We start from the raw sequence: 18,900 nt of genomic DNA on the forward strand, positions 1-18,900 counted from the left end.
GTATTGTTGGCTATTGCCACAGATATACCGTGAGATTATGACTGGTGTTGAGGTCCAGGGTCACATATACAGGTGAGTGTGTGTATTGAATTTAAGCAAATCAATAAAAAATTAATCTAAAAGTTTCCAGTAGACACGACACGGATGAGTCTGAAGGACTGAATGGGTTAATATTTTGAGTGACAGGTGAGAGTTGAAGGTCAAAGCTGTGAAATCAGAGACATAAGATTCATCTGAGCTCAGGACTAAACAACAGAAATGCCCGCTCAGTATTCAGAGCCGCACTGACACTAACCTCATCAGACATCTCCATATTGTTTATGCACATGCAGGACAACAAAAGAACAATTTCATAAAATAACACCTGGAGAACTGTAAACGAGCACAGATAATAAACTCATCAGTAATGATGCAAACGAGCCCTAACGAGACGGTTCAGTCACCTCATTAAACCAGCACAGCAAGAATTGTCATAATGAAATGCTGCACGTACAGTAAATGGAAATAAGTTATAGATCATTGTGTATAATTGGTGGGTTTTGAAGCTGAGAACATCATGAATATTTTCGCTTTCTATATTCGCTTCAATACATTTGGAATATATTTTAATGAAGAACGCCGTGGTCTGCATCAAAGTTTATTATTTACTCCATTACAGTCTCATATTCATGACGAAAACATCTGCATCATGAGGAGTAGAATTTGTTTCCGTGAAGAAACGAGCTGAATATTTATGATGAGAATCCATCAGTTGATTACTTAAAGGGTAAGCTCACCAAAAAATGAAATGTATGTCATTAAAGGTGCACTATGTAGTATTTTTGCAGTAAAATATCCAAAAACCAATAGGCCAGTGTTATATGTTTTTTTCAGTTGAGTACTTACAATATCCCAAATGTTTCCAACTATTTGTAAATTGTGAGAAAATTGCTATTTTAACTTTGACCGGGACGTGTCAGCAAAGCATTTGAGGGAGTCGCCTGTCAATCGCGTCATATCTGCCCTCGGTTTTATTCGGTTTAGTCATAACATCATTTTAAACACACTTAAATGTATCTAATATGATAAACAGAGCTGCTTTACCTTATAATCATGAACGGAAAAAGAGGAAGTGCTGGCGCCCGGCGAATGTGTCCCGTCCCGTCATAATAAAAGTCCCGGTGTTCGCGAGGCGGGTATTTGTTTAATAATCGCTCCAGAAGTCGTGCTCAGCTCCACAACACTCGGTCCTGCTCTGCTTTACACTACAGTAACGTTAATAACCGCATCCATGAAGATGATTTCTGCCCGTGTCCTATTTCCCACCGGCTGTGAGGTGAAGACCACATGTCCCAAGATACTGCGCTTACACTTGGCGTCATCAAACTACGCCTTTGTTTTGAATAGGCGCCCTCCAGTGGACGGAAAGTTGCATAGTGCACCTTTAACTCCTCTCCCTAATGTCGTTCCACAACCGTAAGACCTCCGTTCATCTTCACACACAGTTTAAGATATTTTAGATTTATTCTGAGAGCGTATGCAAGTGTATGCACACTATACTGTCCATGTCCAGAAAGGGAATAAAAACATCATCACAGTAGTCCATATGAGACATCAGTGGGTTAATTAGAGTCTCTTGAAGCATCCAAAATACATTTGGGTCCAAAAATAACAAAAACTACGACTTTATTCAGCATTGGCTTCTCTTCCGCGATTGTGTTCAATCCTCAAATAAAGATTCAAACGGTTATGAATCAGTGAATCGATTCATGATTCGGATAACGTGTCAAACTGCTGAAATCACGAGACATTGGCGATCCGAATCATGAATCGATTCACTGATTTTTTTATTCCCTTTCTGGACATGGACAGTATAGTGTGCATACACTTGCATACGCTCTCGGACTAAATATAAAATATCTTAAACTGTGTGTGAAGATGAACGGAGGTCTTACGGGTGTGGAGCGACATTAGGGAGAGGAGTTAATGACAGACATTTCATTTTTGGGTGAACTAACCCTTTAACACATTTGGATGTGACGGTGTGTCCTTCAGGTGTGTGTGATGTGTTGAGGACAGAAAGTTCAGTTTAGCAGGACAATAGATGGCAGAGGTCAGAGTTGTTCACACACACAAAGAGAGTTCAGCCTTGAGCCGCTCCTTCCACCGACACACACTGAGCTCAAGGATCTTCATTCAATCCCACAGACAACAGAAGATCCTGCACACACAGAACACACTCTTCTGATCAAAAGCAGTGTAATATTCCTCCAGTGTAGATCATCTGTTCTCTGTGTGAATATATAGTAAAGTGTGATTTATTCCTGTGATCAAAGCTGAGTTTATCATCATTACTCCAGTCTTCAGTGTCACATGATCCTTCACTAATCATTCTCAGATGAGGATCTGATCATCAACACAGTGTTGGAAACAGTTCATATTTTTGTGGAAACTGTGATAAATGTATTAGTCAGGATTCTTTGATTAATAGAAAGTTCATTATTCACACATATATATATATATATATATATATATATATATATATATATATATATATATATATATATATATATATATATATATCAGAGGTAGAAAGTAACGAATTACATTACTTGCGTTACTGTAATTGAGTAGTTTTTCTGTGTACTTCTACTTTTTTAAAGCTGCTGTCCGTAACTTTTTTTGTGTTCAAGATTACAAAAATTATATACTGAGAATTTACAACATGAATCCATTTTCCAAACCATGTTTTTGTCTTACCCTGAATCATTATGGTACACTTATAATAAGTATTTATATTGGGACTATTTCAGGCCAGACTGGTATACCGCTGCGGAGGAGCACAGTCCCTGCGTGATCCGCCATAGATATAAACAGAGAGAAGTAGCTCCGGCTGCAGTGTGCTTCCGCAAGACGCATGCAGTTCTGTTTATTAACCACTAGAGTGCAAAAAGTTACGGTCTGCAGCTTTAAGTAGCTGTCATTTTACTTTTACTTAAGTACATTTTGACTGAAGAATTGTACTTCGCTACATTTTAAACCACGTCCGTTACTGAGTAAAAATAAATCATTAATGCAAAAGGGAGGGGAAAAAATTCGATCCGGAATCGATTATATTGAATATTGGTCTGTGAATATTAAAGCACAAAACATTGCTATATGAATATATGATCTGCTTGTTCTGTCTCTGTGAATGAGCTTTCTCTATTATTCTTAAACATTTTACTGAATTAAGGATAAAAACAAGTTATTAATCTAATTCATAATCATTTATTGAATTTAGTTTATTAGACATGTTTTATTGAAATTTTAATAAACAAAACAAACAAATGGTTTTAAGTTTGTTATAATAAAGCATTTGTTCAACCCCCCCCCCCAAAAAAAACAACAACAACAACAATCATCTTCATTCATTTAACATCATTTTAACTGGTGATAATAACCATTATTTAAAAATAGGTACAGTTTATTTATTAAATAATTGTTTAATAGCGTGATGTTTTCTGAGAAAAGTTGTCATATCTTGAAAATCTCATTCTATCACAACCCTACGGGGGAGAGACCCCCCCACTGATAACAAAAGTAACTCGGTATATTTTACTCTGATTTTAAATGAGCCACTTTTTACTTTTACTTGAGTAATTTTTTAGACCATTAATTTTACTTGTACTTAAGTAAAATTTAATTGAAGTAACAGTACTTTTACTTGAGTTCAATATTTTGTTACTCTTTCCACCTCTGATATATATATATATATATATATATATATATATATATATATATATATATATATATATATATATATATATATATATATATATATATATATATATAATATGCAAATATACATTTAATTACAATTTAAATGTATATTTGATCAAATTAAAGAAAACTACTGAATTTTAAATGGCTGAATTTGAAAATGATTATATTTATATACATTTGAGTTTATATATATGCATACATAAAATATAAAATGTGTGTATGTATATATAGATTAATACTTTTATAAAACTATATATATCTACGTTTATAGATAGACAGATAGAGACCGATTATGAAATGTACAGAAATACAAGAACTGCGCCTTTATTACCCCTCTCTCTCTCTGTGTTTGAGAATATATGGGTTTCGTACGTAATTAAACGTAATTTTGCTGGTAAAACATGGAAATAATTTGTTGTTTTTATCCTATTGTTCACTATATGTCTTTGGTTGGTCAGTGTCACTGTGCGGCAGTGGCTCAGTGGTTCATGTAGGTTGTCTACAAACCGAAAGGTTGGTGGTTCAATCCCCGGTTCCACCTGACCAAGTGTCGAAGTGTCCATGAGCAAGACACCTAACCCCAGCTGCTCCCGACGAGCTGGATGGCGCCTTACATGGCTGACATCGCCGTCGGTGTATGAATGGGTGAATGTGAGGCAAAAATGTAAAGCGCTTTGGATAAAAGCGCTATATAAATGCAGTCCATTTACTGTGGGTTTGGGTTATTTTGCTGTTGTGTCGGCTGTAATATTTGAAATAACTGAAATCATTGGGCGGAGTGATATGGAACTGTAATGCGGTCAAGACCTGCCTGAACTACTTTTTCCATGCCTGCAAATATTTGCACTTAGAACGTTCATCAGCCAATTAGATTCAAGCGATAAACAGCTTCGTATTATGAATGAATCATATATATATATATATATATATATATATATATATATATATATATATATATATATATGTGTGTCAAACTGCTGAAATCACGTGACATTGGTGATCTGAATCATGAATCGATTCGCTGATTCATAACCGTTTGAATCTTTATTTGAGGATTGAACACAAACCCGGAAGAGAAGCCAATGCTGAATAAAGTCGTAGTTTTTGTTATTTTTGGACCCAAATGTATTTTGGATGCTTCAAGAGACTCTAATTAACCCACTGATGTCTCATATGGACTACTGTGATGATGTTTTTATTCCCTTTCTGGACATGGACAGTATAGTGTGCATACACTTGCATACGCTCTCGGACTAAATATAAAATATCTTAAACTGTGTGTGAAGATGAACGGAGGTCTTACGGGTGTGGAACGACATTAGGGAGAGGAGTTAATGACAGACATTTCATTTTTGGGTGAACTAGCCCTTTAAATGTATTGTAGATACACAATTTACCTGCAGGTATTAATAATAAAGTCCTTTTAATTTTTCAGCAATTTTAATGAAAAATGATACACAAAATATACAAATAAATGAGCTGATGGTGAATATTTGTAGCGTTCAGTGATGCACTCGTGTGACGTCGCAGCCGGCCGCAGATGAGCCGCATGTGGGACACGAGATCTCCAGAACCGGGCCTTTCTGCCGCAAACACGGCCCACAGGTCAGATGAGCGCAGGGCAGAGCGTAGGATGGCAGGCTGGGGGAATACGCCGACAACACACACTCGCAGAACACACACCTGTGCTGACCTGGAACACACACACACACAGACACAGAGACACACACGGACACAGAGAGACACAAACATACACACGGACACAGAGAGACACACACACAGACACAGACACCGAGAGACACAGACACAGAGAGACACATACACACGGACACAGAGAGACACACGGACACAGAGAGACACACACACACACACAGACACACACACACACACAGGAGTTTAGAGGGATCAGCAGAGTCACGGTTAATGCAACATGTCAGGAACTCAAGAAATCCGTCTGAGATCATTAACATTCAGCATTTACTGAAACACACAGGATGTCAATCTGTACAGTACAATTAAGTGCTGTGTGTGTGTGTGTGCACGCGTGTATGTGTGTGTCTGAGTTGTATGTTTGTGTGTGTGTGTGAGTGTATGCGTGTATATGTATGTGTGTGTGAGAGAGTATGTTTGTTTATGTGCATATGTATGTTGCGTGTGTGTGTATGTATGTATGTATGTATGCGAGTGTATGTGTGTGTGTTTTTGAGTGTGTCTGAATATGCGCGCATGTGTTTGTATGTCTGAGTTTGTATGTTTGTGAGTATGTGTGTGTGAGAGTATGTTTATTTATGTGTATATGTATGTTGTGTGCACGTTTGTGTTTGTTTGTGAGTGAGTGTGTATGTGTGTAAGTATGTATGTATGTATGCGAGTGTATGTTTGTGTGTGTATTTTTGAGTGTTTGTGTGAGTGTGTGTGCGTGTGTTTGTGAGTGTATATGTGTGTGAGCGCATGTGTGTTTGTGTGTCTGAGTTTGTATGTGTGTGTATGTTTGTGTGTGAGAGTTTTTGAGTGTTTGTGTGAGTGTGTGTGCATGTATTTGTGAGTGTATATGCATGCGCGTGTGAGAGTATGTATGTACATGTGTTTGTGTGTCTGTGTTTGTGAGTGTATGTGTGTATATATGCGTATGAGTGCGTACGTGCACGTGTGTATGTGCATGTGTGTCTGAGTTGGATGTTTGTTTGTGTGTGTATGTATATGTGTGTGCAAAAGTGTGTGCAAAAATGTGTTTGTGAGTGTGTGTGTATGTGCCATGTGGACATGTTTGTGTGTATATGTATGTGTGTGTGATTGTGTTTGCGTGTGTGTGTGTGTCGTACCATCGGATGGGTCCACGCAGGAAGTGCTTTCGCTCGGTGAAGTGAACACCGGTAACCCGTGCAGCGCCGCGTTCAGAGCCTGATCTAGACTTTCGGCTAATCTTCGCTCATGTGAGTCCGGCTCTGAAACACAAGAGAAAGACATCAGAACGAGAGTAGAACACACAATATAACACAACACACAACATAACACACAACACAACACAAACCACAACATAACACACATCACAACACACACAACACAACACGTCTCGAACAGCCAGGGGATTTTAAGTAAAGTCACACTGGTCTTTTCTTCTCTATTGTGCCGTAAATCGAGTGAATCGCTTCTCAAACAAGAGCAAATGTAGGGCGGAGCCTGATAGTGTCTGTGGGGAATTGATTGGACGGTTGTGGTTTTCTATTGGCTGATGTCTTGTGATTGACAGTTTGCCTCGTCATCAGAGAAGAGATGAAGGTATTCTGATTCAAGATTATAAACAAAAATGATGATGTGCACCAAATCATTTAGAATAAACACTGCAATATTCCATAAAAAAAAATCTAATTTGATTTGAAAGTCGATTCCATAAGCAGGAAACTGAGTCAATTCTACACATTTAGTAATCAAACAGCCCTAGTGAAGAGTGAAGCCCCGCCCCTTTGCTCTGATTGGCCACCTCAATCCCTGATGAGCGCTGAAGTGGACCAGACAAAAATGTACTTTTTAAACTTTTTGTAATCCTAATAATCATGGCTTGACATTAACCTTTTTGCTCACCGTTTGTGTGTGTATGTGATTGTGTTTGTTTATGAGTGTGTGTTTGTTTGTGTATTGTGTGTATGTTTGTGTGTATGTATGTTTGTTTGTATACGTGTTTGTATGTTTGTGAGTGAGTGTGTGTGTGTTTGTAAGTCTATGTTTGTGTGTGTGTGAGGGTTGGTGTGTGTAAGTTTGTGTATGTGTGTCAAAGTTTGTGTGTTTGTTTGTGTGTGTGAGTTTGAGTGAGTGTGTATGTTTGTATGTGTGTGTTTTATATGTGCGTGCGTGTGTGTGTATGAACAGCATGTGTGTGTGTGTGTGTGTAAGTTTGTGTATGTACAGGATGTGCAGTATGTGTGTGTGTATGAACAGCATGTGTGTGTGTGTATGTTTGTGTATGTACAGGATGTGTAGTATGTGTGTGTGTGTATGAACAGCATATGTGTGTGTGTGTGTGTATGTTTGTGTATGTACAGGATGTGCAGTATGTGTGTGTGTGTATGAACAGCATGTGTGTGTGTGTGTGTGTGTATGTTTGTGTATGTACAGGATGTGTAGTATGTGTGTGTGTGTATGAACAGCATGTGTGTGTATGAACAGCATGTGTGTGTGTGTGTGTAAGTTTGTGTATGTACAGGATGTGCAGTATGTGTGTGTGTGTATGAACAGCATGTGTGTGTGTAAGTTTGTGTATGTACAGGATGTGCAGTATGTGTGTGTGTGTATGAACAGCATGTGTGTGTGTGTGTGTGTATGTTTGTGTATGTACAGGATGTGTAGTATGTGTGTGTGTGTATGAACAGCATGTGTGTGTATGAACAGCATGTGTGTGTGTGTGTAAGTTTGTGTATGTACAGGATGTGCAGTATGTGTGTGTGTGTATGAACAGCATGTGTGTGTGTGTGTATGTGTAAGTTTGTGTATGTACAGGATGTGCAGTATGTGTGTGTGTGTATGAACAGCATGTGTGTGTGTGTGTGTAAGTTTGTGTATGTACAGGATGTGCAGTATGTGTGTGTGTATGAACAGCATGTGTGTGTGTGTGTGTGTGTATGTTTGTGTATGTACAGGATGTGCAGTATGTGTGTGTGTGTATGAACAGCATGTGTGTGTGTGTGTGTGTAAGTTTGTGTATGTACAGGATGTGCAGTATGTGTGTGTGTGTATGAACAGCATGTGTGTGTGTGTGTGTGTGTATGTTTGTGTATGTACAGGATGTGTAGTATGTGTGTGTGTGTATGAACAGCATGTGTGTGTGTGTGTGTGTGTATGTTTGTGTATGTACAGGATGTGTAGTATGTGTGTGTGTGTATGAACAGCATGTGTGTGTGTGTGTATGTTTGTGTATGTACAGGATGTGTAGTATGTGTGTGTGTGTATGAACAGCATGTGTGTGTGTGTGTGTGTGTGTGTGTGTGTGTATGAACAGCATGTGTGTGTGTATGTACTGTATGTGCCACAGAGCAGTTAAGGAAATGTCACTTCTCAACAGAAAGTACTTATTTATAGCGATTAAAAATACTTACTTTATTTACTTCAGTAGGTATTTATTTATTTTGCGTTATTGTTGAATGATATGAAATTGTTTAATTAATGAATTGTCTACAATACAATTAATAAATCAATATTTTCTCCATCTTTTAGTGGATATAACCTGCAATAAGAGATCAAGCTTTATTTTATTTTTTAAATCTATTTGGATGTGTATTGTAAACCTTAAATAAAAGTTAAGTAGTGAATATTTGATATTTTATTTGTAATGCTTTTAGTTCCAATATTTTTAGATCTTTTTAAAGGTCCCGTTCTTCGCGATTCCATCTTTCAAACTTTAGTTAGTGTGTAATGTTGCTGTTAGAGCATAAATAATGCCTGTAAAATTATAAAGCTCAAAGTTCAATGCCAAGCGAGATATTTTATTTAACAGAAGTTCCCTTTCAAAGCCCACAGCGAGCGGCCGGTTTGGACGACACCGCTGCACTTCCTGCTGTGATGACGTCACTAGAACCGTTTGTTGACTCCGCCCACAAGAACACGCAAAATAGGGGGCGTGGTCTCGTTGCTCTCCCACGTGGAGAAGAGCGCGCATTCAGCGCTTGCATCGCCCCGTTATGGTAAGAGACGGGACCTTTCCGGGCAAAGTGCGCTAAGCTGCTGTCCAATCACAACACGGGAAGCGCTGGCCCAATCAGAACTCGTTACGTGTTTCTGAAGGAGGGACTTCATAGAACAAGGAAATCATCAGGCCGTTTGTAGGACAGAGGAAACAGCGCTGTACAGATAAGTCAACTGTGTGAAAAATACTGTTTTTTTACACGTGAAACATGAACTCATATTATATTCCACACTGTAAACATAATCAAAGCTTCGAAAACACGCGAAGAACGGGACCTTTAAAATCTTTAAAGAAGACCTATTATGCTTTTTTACATGTCCATCTTTCTTTAGTGTGTAATGTTGCCATTTGACAAAGCACAAAGTCCCTCCAGCGGGAATTATTCTCTATATCAGTGTAAGAGATTCTGAACTCCCTTATGCCTGGTTCAGACTACACGCTATTAGCCTGAATTTGGCACGATCTGTTTGACGTAAGGTGTCATAGGGATTCGTAAACGATAATGTACGTCGGGGCGCAAGAATCGATCGTTTCATCTCGCAGAGTGTGTCATAGGATACGACAACCGAATCCGCGTCTGCGATAGTTCACGACGTCACGACAGAAAGACTAGCATGTTTAATTTTTTTTGCAGTCCTTCACGACGGGTTCTGTCACGTGTGACGCTGACCAACCGGAGCACAGACAGTTTTCGTACACAGCTTTCAAACACAGCGAAACGCATGAGAGATGACGGAGCGGCTAACTTTAGGTGGAATTATAAAATGGAGGAAAGCTTCGTGGAGTTGTGGCAACAGTACTGCCTGTACGGTGTGTCATCGACGGACTACCACAACCAAATAAGCAAAATGCTGGCGAACGATAGCGGAAGCCCTTCAGGAGCCCGGCGAGTAACGTTACTGGAATTTAAGCTTAAAAGATGGCAAGCTTTTACTTCTGGCTAATAACTGAATATTTAATATAAAAAGAACAATATTTTACCTCAAGTTCTCTGTGGAGGATTTGCCAGCCCATAATGTCCTCCTCCAGCAAGCCAGGAACGTGTCCTTTGTTGGGTTTTCTTTCTATTTTTGCGCTTTTCTAAACATAAAACAGCCAAAACACACTGCTTCAGACATCGTTTGTTTACGCTCGTGTATCTGGAAGTCGATGACATCATGCACGTCGTGACGGCAAGCGATGATTGGTCGAGTAGCAATGTGTAGTCTGTAGGGCTGTAACGATACACCAAACCCACGATTCGGTTCGTATCACGATTTTTGACCCAAGGTACGATACAAACCTCGATATGGGGGGGACAAAACTGTTTTATTCTGTACAGTATTCTGTAGCCTATTTTGCCGTCAATACCATATATCTGTATGGTCAATAGGCTACTGCCGACGTTTTCTTTGCGGTACCAATAGGCAATATATATTTAACATGAAGTATAGGGCCTCCTCATCAATACCAGCAGAAGCGCCGCGTCAGACACGCTTCTGGTGTGCAAAGAAAGAGAAAACGCCACGCAGCCGCCCCGCGGATGACACGCAACAGAAACGCCACGCTCACACCACGTTGCCAGCCGATTGGGGAAGCTTCTTGAAACATTTACGGCAAATTGTGTGGGTCTTGTCAACTACACGATTGCCATCCTTGTTCTCCACCGGGTAGCTGAAATGTTGCCATACTGCTGAATTAAAAGTTGGACCTGGACAGGAAGGATAATTCTGGGAGTTGGAAGGGGTGTGTCGCGATTCTGCCTTCTCAGATCGCGATACAGGTTCGTGGACCTGCGTATTGCGATTTCGATTTCATATCGCATATCGTTACAGCCCTGGTAGTCTGACATGTTTGTAGTCCAGGACACGACAAGATTTTAGGAGTAAAAATCGCGTAATCTGACACAGTGACTATCGTAACAGACAAAAATATCTTGTAGTCTAAACCAGGCATTAAACGTCCCCATTGTAGTCTTGAGTTTTTTTCTTTTTCTTAATAATTAATACACAGAATAAAGAGGCGAATTAGTGTGAGCAGTGTGTTGAAACTGCCGGTTATTGTAACTGGTGTTTTTTTACACGCGAAAAATGAACTCATGTTATATTGCACACTGTTAACACAATTAAAGCCTCGAAAACACACGAAAAACGGGAACGCATTTAAAACCATTCTGCAGATTTTTCAAAAAATTCCACGCCGAAATCCCACAATTTCCGTGTGGCCCTGGGGCCCATTGCACAGAACTAGGATAAGGGATTAAGCCGGGATATCTTGGTGATCTTGGCTCAGTTTATACGCTAATATACAGTTATCTTACGTTATCGTTCTTGGTGTGAGTGTGCCTTCAGGCTACGTTTACACGACAGCGGTGCACTACATTTAGATGACAAGATCACCAAGATATCCCGGCTTAATCCCTTATCCTAGTTTTGTGCTCATGACACACTCATGTGGTTTAGTCAAACCTGAGGGAGTTTGGGGAGTTTTCCTCACAGGATTAGAGCTGGTGGACGGAAAACTGGATTCGTGCTTCCTTTTAGCGGATCGGGTTTGCGTTTGTAATCCGTACGGACCACATTTTCTCCCGGATTCCTCCGCGGACGCGAGTCTGGAGGGCTGTGGTTTATTCAGGAGGTTATTCCTGCTCCCGACTCCTGTGCATCCCGAATGCAGAGCCAGCCGGTCGATCCGGGTTTTGAGGAGCGGATTGGGAAGAGGTTTGGAGCTCCGGGAAAAAGGAACGCCGGTGAACGGGTCGTTGGGAAGCCGACCCCATGTCGCCTCTCTCTTCTGATATTCCTCTAACGTGCTGTTATCAATGTTCATCCCGCTGGGAAGGATCATCGGGAAAACCATGAGTTCTTGTGTCAGAGGATCTAGGAATTCCTCCGGGATTTCGGATGTGATAACAGGATCCGCTTTGGGAGGCGCGTCAGTCGAGTGGGTTGTTTTCGTAAGGCTGTTTAGGTGTGCTTCCCAAATTTTTTCCCGTTCAGAAGCAGGACAGCCAGGAGAAGGCGACGCCCACACGGAGAGGGATTTTATTCCCAGAGCACACGCAGCTCCGCTGTAGGGAATGCCGATTCTGAGTTGAGTGACAGATTTGAGCGATCTCCACAGATTTTCCATTTTAGCTCCGGGAGGAGGCGAAGGCGGAGGCTCGGAAAATCTCGGATCCTGAGGTCGGAATGCCGGATGCTGGAAACAGATTTGGAGCTCCTCCTGAAGATCGCAGCGGGATACGAGCTGGAATGGGCCGTCGTGTTCCGAACACGCCAAGATTTCGATCCTGCGGGATCTCCGGCCCTGATCCATGCCCCAGGGCCACAGCTCCACATCCAGCCGGCACAGCTCCACCCGCAGCCGGAAGCTCAGAGTCACGAGGACTGGAGGACGGAGGAAATATTCCAGCTTGAATCCGCGCCGCCGTGCCAGAGGATCCTCGGACAGAAGGTTGGAGACGTCATAGCCGTCGGCACACAGCTGTCAGACACACACACACATTTGTTTTTGTTAAAAATGTGGGGACATTCCATAGGTGTAATGGTTTTTATACTGTACAAACCGTATTTTCTATCCCCTTACACTGCCCCTAAACCTACCCATCACACACACACACACACACACACACACACACAGCCCCTAAACCTACCCATCACACACACACACACACACACACACACACACACACACACACACACACACACACACACACACACACACACACACACACACACACACACACAGCCCCTAAACCTACCCAACACACACACACACACACACACACACACACACACAGCCCCTAAACCTACCCATCACACACACACACACACACACAGCCCCTAAACCTACCCATCACACACACACACACACACACACACACACACACACACACACACACACACAGCACCCCTAAACCTACCCATCACACACACACACACACACACACAGCCCCTAAACCTACCCATCACACACACACACACACACACACACACACACACACACAGCACCCCTAAACCTATCCATCACAGGAAACATTCAGCATTTTTACTTTCTCATAAAAACTCCTCCTGTGTGATTTATAAGCCTTTTGTAAAGTGGGGCCATGGGTAATGTCCTCATATTTCACCCTCTCCTGTAATACCTGTGTCATACCCATGGCATTATACACATTTGAGTCCTCATGTCACAAAAACATGCCCACACACACACACACACACACAGCGAGAGGTTGAAGGACCCGCACGCTGCACATATTCTTGGTACAGAACATTGCAAGGTCAGCCGAGACGCACACAAGCCCCTCGTCTGTCGCATAAAGAGACAAACACACACACACACACACAATGCCGTCAGCGTTTACACTCATCATGTTCCCTCTTTCTTCACCTTTTCATGCCAGCTTTGAGAGCTTTGGCCTTTCCTGCATCTCATTCTGAAGGATCTACAGCTTCCGTATGGTAAGTGTACATCTGTGCTGTTTTAGTATCGTTTTTAATCATTTATCCAGGTTTTATTATTATTTATTAGTTATAGTTTAGTTGAACTTTATGGTCCTCTCCATCAGAGCTTTAGCCTCCCACACTGATCAACATAAATTACATCGACTGCAGAATTCCTTAAAGCACACTCTCACTCACACTCACACACACACACACACACACACACATCTGTCATTAACTCCTCCCCCTAATGTCGCTCCACACCCGTAAGACCTCCGTTCATCTTCACACACAGTTTAAGATATTTTATATTTAGTCCGAGAGCGTCTGCAAGTGTATGCACACTATACTGTCCATGTCCAGAAAGGGAATAAAAACATCATCACAGTAGTCCATATGAGACATCAGTGGGTTAATTAGAGTCTCTTGAAGCATCCAAAATACATTTGGGTCCAAAAATAACAAAAACTACGACTTTATTCAGCATTGGCTTCTCTTCCGCGTTTGTGTTCAATCCTCAAATAAAGATTCAAACGGTTATGAATCAGCGAATTGATTCATGATTCGGATCGCCCATGTCTCGTGATTTCAGCAGTTTGGCACGCGATCCGAATCATGAATCAGTTCACTGATTCATAACCGTTTGAATCTTTATTTGAGGATTGAACACAAACGCGGAAGAGAAGCCAATGCTGAATAAAGTCGTAGTTTTTGTTATTTTTGGACCCAAATGTATTTTGGATGCTTCAAGAGACTCTAATTAACCCACTGATGTCTCATATGGACTACTGTGATGATGTTTTTATTCCCTTTCTGGACATGGACAGTATAGTGTAGGGGCGGCAGTGGCTCAGTGGTTCATGTAGGTTGTCTACAAATGTAGGTTGTTGGTGGTTCAATCCCTGGTTCCACCTGACCAAGTGTCGAGGTGTCCGTGAGCAAGACACCTAACCCCAGCTGCTCCCGACGAGCTGGATGTCGCCTTACATGGCTGACATCGCCGTCGGTGTGTGAATGGGTGAATGTGAGGCAAAAATGTAAAGCGTTTTGGATAAAAGAGCTATATAAATGCAGTCTATTGTGTAAGTGTGTCACTGCAGTGGTTGTGAAACATGAGGTCAAGCTTCACTGAAGAGGTCAGTTGTGCGGTACCTTGTTGCACTGAATGGAGGTCTGGAAATGTGGCAAGCAGAGGTTGAGCACCATGATGAAGATGAAGATGATGAAGACGTCATCTACACACACTAGAGGAAGAAACCATCAGTCATAATCAACACTACAGGCACTCAGCAGTTACTGAAGCTAACGCTTTAAAAATACACTTATAAAGTACATTATACACATCATATACACCGATCAGGCATAAGATTATGATATAACATTATATAATGTTGGTCCCCTTTTGCTGACCCGTCGAGGCATGGACTCCCCTTAAGGTGTGCTGTGGCACCAAGATGTTAGCAGCAGATCCTTTAAGTCCTGTAAGTTGCGAGGTGGATCAGACTTGTTTGCTCAGCACATCCCACAGATGCTCGATTGGATTGAGATCTGGGGAATCTGGAGGCCGAGTCGACGCCTCAAACTGTTTGTTGTGCTCCTCAAACCATTCCTGAAGCATTTGTGCTTTGTGTCAGGAGCATTATCCTGCTGGAAGAGCCACAGCCACCAGAATACCGTTTCCATCAAAGGCTGAACATGGTCTCAGCAATGCTTAGGTAGGTGGAGCGTGTCAAAGTAACATCCACATGGATGGAGGACCCAAGGTTTCCCAGCAGAACATTGGCCAAAGCATCACACTGCCTCCGCCGGCTCGCCTTCTTCCCATAGTGCATCCTGGGGCCATGTGTTCCCCAGGTAAGCCACACACACACACACACACCCGGCCATCCACGTGATGTAGAAGAACACGTGATTCCTCAGACCAGGCCACCTTCTTCCATTGCTCCGTGGTCCAGTTCTGATGCTCACGTGCCACTGTTGGTGCTTTCGGCGGGGTCAGGGGTCAGAGGTCACCCTGACTGGTCCATACGCCTCAAACTGAGCTGCTCTGTGTATTCTGACAGCTTTCTATCAGAACCAGCATTAACTTCTGGAGCAGTTTGAGCTCCAGTAGCTCGTCTGTTTGATCGGACCCCACGGGCCAGCCTTCGCTCCCCACGTGCATCAATGAGCCTTGGCCGCCCATGACCCTGTGGCCGGTTCTCCACTGGTCCTTCCTTGGAGCACTTTTGATAGATACTGACCACTGCAGACCGGGAACAGCCCACAAGAGCTGCAGTTTTGGAGATGCTCTGACCCAGTCGTCTAGCCGTCACAATCTGGCCAAACTCGCTCAAATCCTTACGCTTGCCCATTTTTAACTTTACCTGTCAGACATCATAATGTTGTGCTCATTACACACACACACACACACACACACACACACACACACACACACACACACACACACACACACACACACACACACACACACACACACACACACACACACACACACACACACACACTCACTCTCTCTCTCTCTCTCTGGCTTTTCCAATGAACATATGGGGAATAAAATAACATTACCGTGATACACTCAAAATAAATAAATAAAATAAATGCGCATTGTTTATTTTATTATGTCGTGTTTGTTAGTGATTAATTTGGCATCAAACATGCCTGACGATCGTACGGACAGAAAGAGTTTAATAGACCGAGAAAACCTTAAATAAAGCACACAAACACTCCGACAATCACACATTTGAGTTACACTAATGAAAACAAAACTCACCCGCGGGAGAAGAACAGCGGCGGCGCTGACGTCACAGCTGCTTCCGGGAGCATATAGGCGCGCGCGGCTCACTGCTGCCACCCGGAGGCGGGAAACGACCCAACCGTTATCTTCTTGGCTTGCGTATAAGATATTTACAAACTAATTAATCTTTTTAATCATTACAGTAATATAAATTAGAAGGTTAATTATGTAGTCTCGAATTATTTCCTCGCGCACGCACTTGTTTTGAACGGAGAGGAACGCGCAAAAATATATCCACACACAACGTAAACATAACTATACGTGTCCACAATATGTTCAAGTAGCTATATTCATGATAGTGAATTCATTCGAGTCGAGTAACGAAACACTAAAACATTCGGATTTCACAAAAGAAGTTCTCTCATTACCTGATTTATTTAAAAAAACATGGAATCAAAATTATATATTTTTTTGTCTAAACAGTTGAACTTAAATTGCGTTATTTACCAGTTTAAACCAGCTAAACAGCAGCTGAACCATCTGTTTGCAGGCTTAAACTAGTTTAAACCAGTTGAAAATCAGTGTTAACCAGTATAAACCAGCTCTAAACTGGCTTAAACCAGCTGAATACCAGTTTAAAACATCTAAAAACAGGCTTTAGCCAGCTAACACTAACTTAGCATCTCTGTGTTATGTGTTTCTTTCTATCAGAAGCAGGATTTGTCAACTCTAAACATATTCTGAAACTCAAGTTTGTTCAGCTAGCTTCATGTAACAGGCCTCATAAGGTAAGCTTTATTTTTATTTTATATATATGTATTATTTATATCAGTGGTTGACTATATCAACTGGGTTTTGACTGTAGCTATATATTTGTTTTGTTCCAGAACAGAAAAATATAAATATACCTGTCTAAATGGTCATGGATGTGGTATTCTTTAAAGTACATGTTGGTTTTAATGGAAAATTATACAATGTTTATTTATCAAATGTCTCAAAAAAGATTATACGGATTGGTGTATCTTTATTGTTTAATGTGTTTTTGATTGAGTATTTTTACGCAAGTCATTACAGTAACATACATACAAACAATAGAAGTATAAAAACATATAATTTGTTCTCTAAATAAATTAATTACATCAAATCAAATAATTACATCAGAACTACAACGAAAGGAATATAGTTTTGGAAATTGATGCATTTGAACCATTTCATAGTATTCCCTGCTGAAAAAGAAGAAGAACCAAAACCAGCTTAAGACGATTGGCTGGTCTTCTGGTCTGGTCATAACTGGTCTAGCAGGTTGGTTTTAGAGGGGTTTGAACACTTCCTTAGCTGGTCAGGCTGAGAGACCATCTGACCAACCAGCTAAAACCAGCTGAACAGTGGCTTAAACAAGCTAACAGCAGCTGAAAACTGGCTTAAACCAGCTAAGACCAGCTGAACACCAGTTTAAACCAGCTAAAATGAGCTAAACAGTGACTTAAACCATCTTAACACCGCTGTAAACCAGCTAAAACTAGCTAAACACAGGTTTAAACCAGCTAAAACCACCTGATCACTGGCTTAAACCAGCTAACACCAACTAAACTGGCTTAAACCAGCTGGACACCAGTTTAAACCAGCTAAAACTGGCTAAACAGCGGCTTAAACCAGTTGAACACAGGCTTAAACCAGTTTAAACTAGCTAAACAGCTGCTTAAACCAGCTAAAACCAGCTGAAACTAGCTACACAGCAGCTAAAAACAGCTGTACATCTTAAACCAGCTTAAACCAGTTGAACACTGGCTTAAACCAGTCTAAACCAGCCGAACGCCAGTTTAAACACAGCTGAACACCGACTTAAACCAGCTGAACACCGACTTAAACCAGCTGAACACCGACTTAAACCAGCTGAACACCGGCTTAAACCAGCTGAACACCGGCTTAAACCAGCTGAACACCGGCTTAAACCAGCTGAACACCGACTTAAACACAGCTGAACACCGACTTAAACCAGCTGAACACCGACTTAAACCAGCTGAACACCGACTTAAACCAGCTGAACACCGACTTAAACCAGCTGAACACCGGCTTAAACCAGCTGAACACCGACTTAAACCAGCTGAACACCGACTTAAACCAGCTGAACACCGACTTAAACCAGCTGAATACCGGCTTAAACCAGCTGAACACCGACTTAAACCAGCTGAACACCGACTTAAACCAGCTGAACACCGGCTTAAACCAGCTGAACACCGGCTTAAACCAGCTGAACACCGGCTTAAACCAGCTGAACACCGGCTTAAACCAGCTGAACACCGGCTTAAACCAGCTGA

The 18,900-nt window shown here is 41.5% G+C and overlaps 1 protein-coding gene across 1 annotated transcript; it reads right to left on the reverse strand.

Annotated features, from left to right (window-relative positions):
- Window positions 1-5,055: 5,055 nt before the first annotated feature.
- On the reverse strand, window positions 5,056-15,062 carry ubox5 (U-box domain containing 5). Its single transcript, XM_067414575.1, has 4 exons — window positions 14,998-15,062; window positions 11,869-12,886; window positions 6,567-6,689; window positions 5,056-5,437 (listed from the first exon to the last, which is right to left on the reverse strand). Exons 1-4 carry the CDS (start codon window positions 15,049-15,051, stop codon window positions 5,247-5,249), a joined length of 1,386 nt encoding a protein of 461 aa, XP_067270676.1. The 5' UTR covers window positions 15,052-15,062; the 3' UTR covers window positions 5,056-5,246.
- Between the last annotated feature and the right edge of the window lie 3,838 nt (window positions 15,063-18,900).

The sequence above is a fragment of the Pseudorasbora parva genome, chromosome 13 (assembly GCF_024679245.1).
Source record: "Pseudorasbora parva isolate DD20220531a chromosome 13, ASM2467924v1, whole genome shotgun sequence".
NCBI lineage: Eukaryota > Metazoa > Chordata > Actinopteri > Cypriniformes > Gobionidae > Pseudorasbora > Pseudorasbora parva.